The sequence below is a fragment of the Oenanthe melanoleuca genome, chromosome 4A, assembly GCF_029582105.1.
Source record: "Oenanthe melanoleuca isolate GR-GAL-2019-014 chromosome 4A, OMel1.0, whole genome shotgun sequence".
In the NCBI taxonomy this organism is placed as follows: domain Eukaryota; kingdom Metazoa; phylum Chordata; class Aves; order Passeriformes; family Muscicapidae; genus Oenanthe; species Oenanthe melanoleuca.
Window position 1 is genome coordinate 148,128 of NC_079338.1, and position 11,376 is coordinate 159,503.

At 60.0% G+C, this 11,376-nt stretch overlaps 1 protein-coding gene across 1 annotated transcript; it reads left to right on the forward strand.

Moving 5' to 3' along the window:
• On the forward strand, positions 1-9,166 carry LOC130252948 (chloride intracellular channel protein 2-like). Its single transcript, XM_056491057.1, has 6 exons — positions 1-470; positions 4,784-4,893; positions 5,307-5,432; positions 6,320-6,426; positions 6,788-6,969; positions 7,108-9,166. The coding sequence occupies exons 1-6, from the start codon at positions 414-416 to the stop codon at positions 7,267-7,269; spliced, it is 744 nt and encodes a 247-aa protein (XP_056347032.1). The 5' UTR covers positions 1-413; the 3' UTR covers positions 7,270-9,166.
• Positions 9,167-11,376: the final 2,210 nt, after the last annotated feature.

Genomic DNA, 11,376 nt, shown 5'->3' on the forward strand with positions numbered 1-11,376 from the left:
GCGAAGGGCCAGGACTGGAGCAGCAGGAGGAGCAACAGGCAGGACACTTTATAAAGCCGTGCTCCCAGCTGGGAAGAGACAGCGGCAGTGCCGTGGCACCAGAGGTGCTGGGGATGCCAGCCCAGCCCGGGGAGCGGGGCAGCCCTGGCTGGGTGCGATAGACGCTGGATGGGAGCAGATAGACCCGTGCTGAGTCACGGCCCAGAGGCCCTGCCGCTTCCTCCCCTCGCTGGCAGGTCCTGGCGCACCCCATCGCTCCTCCCTTCTTCAAAAGGAAGGAAAGTGTGAGCTCCAGCCCTCTGCAGAGCCAGAGCAGCCAAGGGGCCCAAGGCACCAGCCCTCTGAGAGCTTCCCCATCAGACCCCAAGGGAACAGAGCCCCTGACTCCGCAGTGCTCCGGCCACGCTGCTGGGATGGAGGGGCGGCAGCACAGCACCTCCAAGGAGCCTGAGATCGAGCTCTTCGTCAAGGTGGGGCTGGGGTGGGCACGGGACTCCTGGGCTCAGCCTCGCCAAGACCCAGCGGGTGCAGCTGTGGGACTTCATGGGTGTCTTCATGTCCTGTGAGGCTGGAGATGGGTCCAGATTTCAGAGTCACTCGCCACAAAGGCTGAAGGGCTGCCCAAATCTGGGACTGTGGGGTGGTGTGAGGACTGTGGGATGGTGTGGGGTGGTGTGGGGACTGTGGGATGGTGTGGGGTGGTGTGGGGACCGTGGGGTGGTGTGGGGTGGCGAGGGGACCGTGGGGTGTCACACCCTGTGGTCTGAAAGATGCCCTGGTCTTGTGATGGTTGTGCACCCTGGAGAAGTGGCACTGCTGGCAGCAGTGATGAAGGAGTGGGAGCACACATGCCTCTCAAAAGCCAGAGAAGAGAAGCCCAGCCTGGGAACAGCAAGCAGGAGGGCTGGGAGCAGCCACTTGAGCTTGTGCTGGGAGCAGGGTTGTGAAAGGAGCGGGGGTGGCTCGGAGCTGCTGTGGAGCCCACGCGGGCGGGACGGGCGCATCACAGCGGGACTCACTGGAAATGCTTTCTGGCTTTTTCCCTGTGAAGCAATTTTCTGAACCCTTTCCTTGGAATACTTGAACACTCAAGTTCAAAATATCTGCAGCAGCCACGGGCAGTGCCAACAGAGAGCAGCCACAGCTGGTGGCTGTGTGTGCCCACAGCAGTGCCAGGGGCTGGGACACGCTGCCCAGTGACAGTGACCAGGGGACAATGCCTCTCTGGGCCGCCCCATCCAGCTTTTAAGGGTGGTTTCTCTGTAGCCACTCAGTCCATGGGCTTCACTGCTCTCCTCCTGGGGGCATTCAGTGCCCAAAAGGCACTGGCACTGGCCAGAGGCACTGGCTTCCCTGGCACAGGCACCCAGCAGCTCTAGAGACTGAACGGTGCCTCCCTTGGGCAGTAGTCAGACATGCTAGAAAGGATTATCTGAGCCTTCCCAGGAGAGATGTCTCTCATCCCCTTGCCAAAACTGAGGCCACAGCACTTCTTGCTGGACACTGAGCTTGGCTGAGCTGAATCTGGACAAGTGTATTCTTGGTAAAAGTAGTCTGAGTCCTGAATTCTCTGCTTAACACTTCTCCCTGGGATGGCTGGAAACGAAAACAGTACATGAGGTGACTGCAATGGCAGCAGCACATTCTAGGGGGTTTTCAGAGGGAAGCGAAACAGAAAACCAGCAGCATGGTCAGGACTTCCCCTGTCTGTAATTCAGTGTGAAAAAACCTGTCCTGGCTGGTCTGTTCTCAGGAGAGTTGATGCTGTACCTCCCTAAAAACTTTACCAGCTTTACCAAAAACACCATGGCTGTAGCTGCTGACAGGCAGCTTCCTGTGCCATCAGCACCTCCCAGGCTTGGGACAGCCCAGATATGGCTCTTACTGTGGCCAGGGACAGCTGTAAATCGTGGGGGAAGCTGGTACTGCCACCAGCATGGCATGGCACGGCACAGCATGGCACAGCTTGGCACAGCTTGGCACAGCTTGGCACCCTGGTGCCTGGCCTGCTGCCTCCCAAGGCCTGGCAGTTCCCCATCCTGCCCCATCCCTGGCAGTTCCCCATCCTGCCCCATCCCTGGCAGTTCCCCTCTGCCCCATCCCTGGCAGTTCCTCTCTGCCCCATCCCTGGCAGTGCCCCCTCTGCCCCATCCCTGGCACTTTCCCCTCTGCCCCATCCCTGGCAGTTCCCCATCCTGCCCCATCCCTGGCAGTTCCCCATCCTGCCCCATCCCTGGCACTTTCCCCTCTGCCCCATCCCTGGCAGTTCCTCTCTGCCCCATCCCTGGCAGTTCCCCTCTGCCCCATCCCTGGCAAGGCCATCGTCTCTCCCTGCCTGGACGAGGCTCTGCTGTGCAGCTCCACTGCCATTGAGCTGCTTCCTGCCTCTCAGGTGGCTGCAGGAGCTGTGGCAGGTCCCATGGGGGCTGAGTATTTAGCAGTGCCCCAAGCAGGCAAGGCTGCTCCTCCTCCCACTGCATTTAAGGTTGTTTCACCACGGGGAAACCACAGGAACTGCCAAGCAGCTTTGGGGTTTCGGTGCCCTGTGCAGCCTGGTGATGCCCCAGAAAGTTGGGGCTAAAAGGCTGCAGCCCTCCTGGAGATTCTGAGCCAGTCCCTGCTGGCTGTCTCTGTCATCTGAGGGTGACAGACTGAGGAGTGTCAGCGTGTGCCCCCAGCCCAGCTCCTGCTGCAGCGCGGGGAGCAGCAGAGCAGCTCTGAGGAAGGAAGTGAGGAGCGGTGACTCCCCCTCCCTGCTGCTCTGGTTTGCCAGGGAGGGAGGGTGAATGGCTGAAGCCTCCCCACACGGCCAGTGCTTGCCAACGAGGCCCTTTCAGAGCCTGATGCTCCCCCAGCGGTGCCTGGGCACTGGTGGAGCTCCCTCATTTCTCCAGATAAAGGTTTTGGCTCTGAGCACCCGGGTATGGGCCCGAGTCTTTCTTCCTGCAAAAGCCATCCTGATTTTCTTTTCACTCCAGTCCAAAATTCCCCACCTCTCTATTTTTAAAAGATAAGGGGGAAGACCAGCCTGCACAGCTCAGGGACTGGAGCTGCCAGACAAGCATGGAAAATCCTGAAGCAGGGGATCAGTCTGTGCCCCCCACCCACCAGAGAGCTGCCAAGGCTCAGCACAGCACAGCAGCACAAACTGAGCCCTGTCACTCCCAGCCTTGTGCCAGGGAAGGCAAAGAGTGCAGCTGGCAGGGAGGAAAGCATTGATCCTCCTGCCAGGCAGCCCCAAAAGCACTTGCTGATTCTGGAGATGCCCCAAGGAGTGGCCTCGTTTGGGGTCACGGGTGGCAGGGGTGCTGCGAGGGGAGCACAGATCCCTGCCCTCTGACTCTCGCCTCCAGCTCCTTCAAAGGAAGCCTGAGACCCAGTTTCACCCCTTCCCAAAGAAGCTGTTAACGACACAGGATGTTCCTGAGTGTAGCCCTTCTGGGAGTATTTGCTATTAATAGGCAATGATCAGCCTCCTGTAGATCAGCTTCACTGCTGAGCACATCATAGGGAATCAACGTTTCTCAGCTCCCATTTCCTTCCTTGGATTTCACAATGTAATTTCATGACAGCTGAGCATAAAAAACACTCCCAGCAAGGCTCGTGTCCCACCACACACTGCTCCATGGAGCAGCACCCTCTGTGCCAGGGCTGGTCCCTCTGAGAGCTCTGCTGCTCCTCTGTGCCAGGGCTGGTCCCTCTGTGGGCTGTGCTGCTCCTCAGTGCCAGGGCTGGTCCCTCTGAGAGCTGTGCTGCTCCTCAGTGCCAGGGATGGTCCCTCTGAGAGCTGTGCTGCTCCTCAGTGCCAGGGCTGGTCCCTCTGAGAGCTGTGCTGCTCCTCTGTGCCAGGGATGGTCCCTCTGAGAGCTCTGCTGCTCCTCTGTGCCAGGGATGGTCCCTCTGAGAGCTGTGCTGCTCCTCAGTGCCAGGGCTGGTCCCTCTGAGAGCTGTGCTGCTCCTCAGTGCCAGGGCTGGGTGGCCACAGGAGCCACAGCAGCACGGTTCATGAGCAGCTCAGAAATTCTCTTAAAGAAGTTGAGTTTCCTGTAAGCCATTTTACCTCTCACCACAGCACAACTTCCCCCTCACAGCAGCATCTCAGCCAGTGTTTGTGATCAGGGGAACCTGCCACGTCCTTTTGCCAAACCCCTCATAAGGTGCTTCAGTCGTTTTTGCAGAGGATATTTCCAGCTGCTACATAGCAAGGGAATGTGCTTCACTCTGCCTGTGGCTGTGCTGGTGCAGAGGGGCTGAAAGGGCTCCTTCAGCAGCTGGCAGTGATCTCTGTTTCCTGCCAGTGGGAGTGGGATGCCAGCACAAATTCTCCTCTCCTGTGCCCAGCCTGGGGCAGGCTCTCAGCGTGGGGACAGCGTGCCTGGGTTTGCTAAACACACCGAGGCTGGGGGCAGACATGGACAGCACATGAAAACAAACTGCTCTTTTCCTGGCAAACATGAGCTCATTTCCCTTCTCCCCCTCTCCAGCCTCCTGGCCAAGGGACCCTCCCTTCCTCCATCCATGAGCAATCACCCTCCACCTTCTCCCCCTGCCTCCTTCTCTGCTTCCTCCTGCCTTTATCTCGCGTTTCTGGGAAGGATCCGACCCCTGGCATCCTGCTGTGCTCTGATGTGCTTGCAGTGGCCTCAGGGCCATGGCTGAGGGTGGTTCCTAGAGCTGAGCTCCCCGGGGAGGGGCTCCCTGCAGCGTTCTGTGCCCCGTGGCTCTTCAGCTCCGGGCATCCCGTCTGTGGAAGGGTTAAATCCTCACTCTGCTTTCCTGGCAGGCCGGTCTGGATGGAGAGAACATCGGGAACTGCCCCTTCTGCCAGCGCCTCTTCATGGTGCTGTGGCTCAAGGGGGTCAAGTTCAATGTCACCACGGTGGACATGACCAGGTGAGTGGCACTGTCTGAGCAGAGGGCTGAGACACTCAGCTCGCCGAGCCTGCTCAGCTCCCATCAGCCCTCCCTCCCCTCCTGCTCTGCAGCCCCGTCACTGCTCAGGGACAATTGCTGCCCCCAAGCTGCCACCTCGCCTGGGCTGCCGTGTGGCCAGCAGGACTGGGGCCACCTGCCAGTGTGCACGGCCCAGGGCTCCCCGTCCTGCATGTCAGGATGACTTGAAGGCAGATCCAGAGGCTGGGGAGCTCTTGCCAGCTCCCCAAAGCTCCCCAAAGCCAGCGGAGCTGGGGATGTTCCTGCTCCTGTGCCCCCTCCTAGTCCCCACCTCTGCCATGGCCACTTTTCTGGGGGGCTGGTGGAGGCAGATGTGCTACAGGCTCTGAGCCAGCTCGTTTTCTCTGCTCCAGGAAACCTGAAGAATTGAAAGACTTGGCACCGGGCACCAACCCACCCTTCTTGCTGTTCAACAAGGAGCTGAAAACAGACTTCATCAAGATTGAGGAGTTCCTGGAGCAGACCCTGGGCCCACCCACGTAACTGCAAACTCACTCCTTCCCCCTTTGGGGGCCTGTCAGTGTTGCCCAGGGCTTGGCAGACTGGGAAACTGAGGCAGGGTGCCCGAGGTGCCCAGGGCAGCCCAGGCAGTGGGTGCCCTCCCAGCCCTGAGCCTGCTCTGCAGGGCAGCCTGGGTCTGCCAGGAGGGCATGGGGATGGCAGGAATGGCAAACAGGGGTGGGAATGCAGCAGCCATGGCACCCCCACATGGGGAGCCCCTGCAGGGACCCTGGTACTGTGGGTGTTGAGGTAGGGGGAATGAGAGACCCCTTGGCTTGTTCCTACTCAGTGCACTCAGATGAGTGGGAGCGATGCCTTTGCTTGACAGCAGCAGTGCAGGTGACCCATAGGGTGGTTGGGGGGGTGGTCTTCACTGGGGAACCCCCAAACCAGCCTCCCCCTGCCCTGTGTGGCTGCAGCCCCCCTCTGCTGCAGAAGAGGAAGCTCAGATGCATTTGTCACCTGCCTCCTTGAACGTGTCTGCCCTTGCAGCACACCCTGGGACGTGTCAGCAAACAGAAAACAGTTCCTGAGGAAGTCATGGGAGCTTCTGACTTCCTGAGACCCCAGTGTGCCAATGTGCATCCTCTGGGCTGGGCCAGAGCTGCCTGCAGGCAGAGCTCTGCTCTGGGGCTCCACTGCCACCAGTGTCCCCAGGCTGTGGAGTGTCTGCCCTGAGATTATCTCCTGGCAAACACCCAGGACAGAAGACACAGTTCAGGGTGGCAGCTGCAGTAATTCACATCATCATGATTCTCCACAGGCAGCTGAACATCCCCTGCATCCTCCAGCTCCATCCCTGGGCTCTGTGGCCCAGGAGCTGACACTGCTCCATCCCTGCTCTGACATAAATGTCTTTTTCAAGGTATCCACACCTGAGCCCCAAGTACAAGGAGTCCTTTGATGTGGGCAGCGACATCTTTGCCAAGTTCTCAGCGTACATTAAGAACCCACGCAAAGAAGCAAATATCAGTAAGGACTGTGGGTAGCTGAACTCCAGTCAACCAGGGTGCAGCAGCAGAAATGCTTTTGTCTGCTGGCAAATCCTGCTCTCATAAGGGTCCTGCTGCCTGCCTCAGCAGAGCCCCGTGGGCACTGGAGGGCAGAGGGGAAGGATGGAGGCAGATTCCTGCTCCCTGCACAGGGGTAACAGAGAGCTGGGGTGATGCTGTGGGGAGCAGGCACTGGCCAGGGGCTGTGTGTGTCCTGATGGCCCCGAGGGCTTTTCCCCTCTCTGCAGAACCCGTGGGAGGCTCAGCCAGCCCAGCTCAGCCCAGCACTTGCCTGGGAGCCCAGGGCACACCCTCACTGCCCTCGGTTTCTGCCCCCCCAGATTTTGAGAAGGCGCTGCTGAGGGAGTTCCACCGCCTGGACGTCTACCTGAACACTCCCCTCCCGGAGGAGATTGACCAGGACAGTGCGGAGGATGTCACCGTTTCCAAGAGGAAATTCCTGGATGGAGACCATCTGACTCTGGCTGATTGCAACCTGCTCCCCAAACTGCACATCATCAAGGTAGCGACCGCAGGGCCAGGCTGGGGGCACCTGCTGCAAGGGAGGGGACAGGGCGGGGAGGGACAGTCCTCCTGCCAGAGCCACAGGGTCCCCCCAGTGCTGGCAGGTTCAGCCCCCTCCTTCTTCACTCTCCTCTAGATTGCAGCCAAAAAGTACCGTGACTTCGAGATCCCCGAGGCCATGACGGGCGTCTGGCGCTACCTCGGCAACGCCTACGCCTGCGAGGAGTTCACCCACACGTGTCCCGCCGACGAGGAGATCGAGCACACCTACGCCAGCGTGGCCAGGAAGATGACCTAGCCACGGGTCACTGGGCTGCCAGCTCTGAGCCCCCGAGGCAGCCCGACACAGCCAGAGCCAGCCTGAGAGACTGCAGAGGGTTTGCAGCTCTGCTCGCTCTGTCACAAACAGCACCTTGCTTCATCCTGCCCTGCCTGCTCCTCCTGCCTCTGCCTGCAGCCCTGGGCACCGCAGCGCTGGCCACGGACACGCTGCTGGCCACGGACACGCTGCTGGCCACAGACACTGCTGGCCACAAACACACACACATTGCTGGCCACAGACACACTGATGGCCACAGACACACACTGATGGCCACAGACACACATTGATGGCTACAGACACACACTGATGGCTACAGACACACTGATGGCCACGGACACACACACACTGCTGGCCACACACACACTGCTGGCCACAGACACACACACACACTGCTGGCCACACACACACTGATGGCCACAGACACTGCTGGCCACAAACACACACACATTGCTGGCCACAGACACACTGATGGCCACAGACACACACACACTGCTGGCCACACACACACTGCTGGCCACAGACACACACACACTGCTGGCTACAGACACACACTGATGGCCACACACACTGATGGCTACAGACACACACACACTGCTGGCCACAGACACACTGATGGCCACAGACACACACTGCTGGCTACAGACACACACTGCTGGCCACAAACACACTGATGGCCACAGACACACACACACTGCTGGCTACAGACACACACACACTGCTGGCCACACACACACTGCTGGCCACAGACACACACTGCTGGCCACACACACACTGCTCCCTTCTGGATGTGGCTGCATCCCTGCTCCCTGAGAGCGTTTCTCAGAGCCTGGGACTGTGTGTGGTGGGAAAAGCTGAGCTCTCGCCTCCTGCAGTGGCGCTTTCGGGGACAGATGAGGCCCCAGCCAGGCCAGCCCAGCCTCCCCTTCCCCACCTGCCAGCCCTACGCTGTCCCAGCCAGCCTGTGCTTGCTGTGGGATCCCAGGGCTGGAGCTGTTTGCATTTGCCTCTTGCCAGCCTGCTCAGCACCTGGGCTGGCATTTGGGCAGCCCTCTCTTCCAAGACAGCTCCCTCTGAAGATGTGGGAAGGCTCTGCCCTGGCAGCTCACTGCAGTGACAAGTGTGCTCCCTGCTGGGGGCTGTGACACGGGTCTGACTCCCCATGGGGTAGGGGGTGCTGGGGGGATGCCTGGTGCAACAGGTATGGGAGGAAACAAAGGGCCAGGGGACCTGCAGAGGGCCTGAGGGTGAGGGGCTGAGGATCAGAGCATCCCTCCCACCATTCCCAGTGCTGCTGGCTGCGAGTCCTGCTCAGCTCAGAAGCCCCTGAGCCTTGCAGAGCCCTGCAGAGGGTGCAGCCCTGCTCCAGCTCCACACCCCCTAGTTCCCACCAACACTTCTGGAACCTGAGGCCGGGAGCAGCCATGGGGTAGTGCACACATTTAGTTTCCACACTGGAAAGCCCAGGAGGGCAGAGAGCAGCTGTTTGGCAAAGCTCTGTCTGTGCACAGGTGAGGGCAGTGCCCTTGGCTCAGCAGCCTTTGTGCCCTGCTGTGTCAGACTGCTCTGCACAGCCACGACATCCTCTGCTCCCCTCTGGCACCTCCAGCTCCCCAGGGCTCCCACCAGAGCTGAGAACTCGGCCAGCCCTGCCCAAGCCCAGGGCAAACGGATACTGTACAGTGGGCACGGGGTTCTGTGGAGCTGCAGCGAGCAGAGCCCCCAGCCCTCCCTGCCCCTTTCCTCCTTGCACTGAAGGAGTGTCCCTGCAAGCCTGCCTCAGATGGTGCTGGCTTTGGGGACTGGGTTTGTTACTGAGGGGTTTTGGATTGTTGGTTTTATAAACTAAGGACAGCAATAAACTATTTTAATCTGCTTTTCTGGTGTGCTGCCAGCCGGGCCAAGGCTGCTGGGGTGCAGGGGGCTTTCCTGCAGTGGAGATTTGGCAGAAGGGAAGCTTCCATTCCCGGAGGCTACAGCACCAGAAATCCCCCGGGTGCATCTGAAGGATGGGGAGCACCAGAACTGTTTGTCACAGACCTGGGCAGGCAGTGGAGCAGGGAGGGCAGCCCAGGGGAGGCTGTCCTGCAGAGTCAGGGGACTGTGACCAGGCTGGTGGTGTGTGACTGCCAGGTGCCCCTGGCACCATCTGGGTGCAGACCCTTGCCACGCACCCCAGGTGAGGGCAGTCCCACACCAGCACATGGAGTAGGACCAGCTCTCCCTGCAGCCCCTGGGGTGCCCTGAGCATCCCAACTATCCTGCTTGGGTCCCCATCACTGGGCTGGAGGAAAGCTCCTGCCTGGAGAGAAGCCACAGAGGCCTGAGCCAGCACGCTCCCCTCTCTGCAGCCTGTCAGCTCTGCACATCCTCCAAAAACAGCACACTCAGGATCAGCTCTGGGGCTCCCCACCCACATCCTGGGGGCTCCCCAGCCAAGCCGAGCAGCACAGACCCCTGAGAGGGAGCTGCAGCTGCAGCCAGGGCCTGGATGTGGCAGCTCAGACCCACAAAACCTTTTGGGTGAAGGATGGGGTCCAGCAGGACAGGACAGCACAAGGGCAGCTGCACAGGGGCTGAGGGGCTGAGGGGCAGGGCCCCAGCGGGGTCCCAGGTGTTTGCCACGTGCACAGGTGTGCTGGGCAGCACTGGGGGTGGCTCTGGGGGTCTGGGGGGCTCTGGGCTGTCCCAGAGAGGAGCCAAGGCGGGAGAGAGAGCAGCCAGAGCAGGGTGGGCACAGGGGCAGAGCAGACCCTGCTGTTTGCAGCTCTGCCTCCCATGGTTTCACAGGCTAATGGGGATGGTCCTGGGTACTGCAAAATACAAGAGCTTGATTCCCCCCCAATAATTTCAGGGGCCACCACATCTCTCATGGTTGTCAGGCACAATGGTTCCCACCCAGTGACTGTGAAAGCCCCATTAACCCCCAAAGAGCAATTTTCCACTGTGCAGCACTTTCATGGGCTGGCAGCTCCGCTCTCTGAAAATCAGTAATGAGAAATATGCTCTTGCACAGTCCCAAACCCACTGTTTCTAATAAAGAGCTGTTTGCAGCAGCATCCCTCCTGTTTCTTTGATCTGGCACCAGAGGAATCTGAAAACAGCAGCGAGAAGGCAGGAACAGGCTGTGATGGATGGTGAGTCAGAGCTTCCAGCAGCCCCCGCAGCAGCACCTGCAGGCACAGCGCTGTGCATGGCCAGAGCCAGCTCCAGAGATGGCACTGAGCTGAGATGGGCTGCTGTGGGCTGGGGCCTCAGGCTGGCTCAGCCCTGTCCAGCTGTGGGGAGCAGGGAATGCTGAGGGAGAGCCCTGCTGTTTGCACCTGGCTGAGGCTGCAGTGGGGATGGAGGGGCTGGTCCTGTGCCCTGCACAGACCTGCAGGGGCTGGGAGCTCACCCTGAGCCAGCCCCATCCTCCAGCACAGCCCAGTCCTGTTCAGCAGGTGACAACCTGCCAGAGGCCAAGGTGGGATCTAACCCAGATACTGCACTGAGTGCTGCTCACCCTGCACTGAGTGCTGCTCACCCTGCAGTGAATATTGCTCACCCTGCACTGAGTGCTGCTCACCCTGCACTGAGTGCTGCTCACCCTGCAGTGAATATTGCTCACCCTACACTAAGTCTTGCACTTTCTCCCTGTGGCTCTGCAGAAACCCCCGTGCTGCTCACGGGGCAAAGCAGAAACCCCCTCTCGCATCCTCTCGAAACTTCAGCTGCTGAGTGTCACCTGGAAATGTCACAGGCCTGCTGTCTTTTTCCACTCCCCACGAACAGCTCTCTCATGTGAGTGGAACATCCCTGTTCTACCTGCAAGCCCCTGCTGCAGTGAGGGGCTGCCTGAGTCACCTGGGGGACCCCAGCACCTTGTCCAGCACAGCCCCAGGACAGAGCTGCTCCTCAGCCTGCAGGGATGGAGCACACTGGGGTGCCAGGGGGGACTCAGGGCTGGAACACGGCCCTGCACAGCCCCAAAGGCTCCCCAGGACTGGCAGTTCTGCACTCCATCCTCTCCCCCTGCTGCCTGGACTCCAGACCAGCTCCTCCCCTGTCCCCAGATCCAGAGGAATTCTTGTGGGTCCAAGAGAT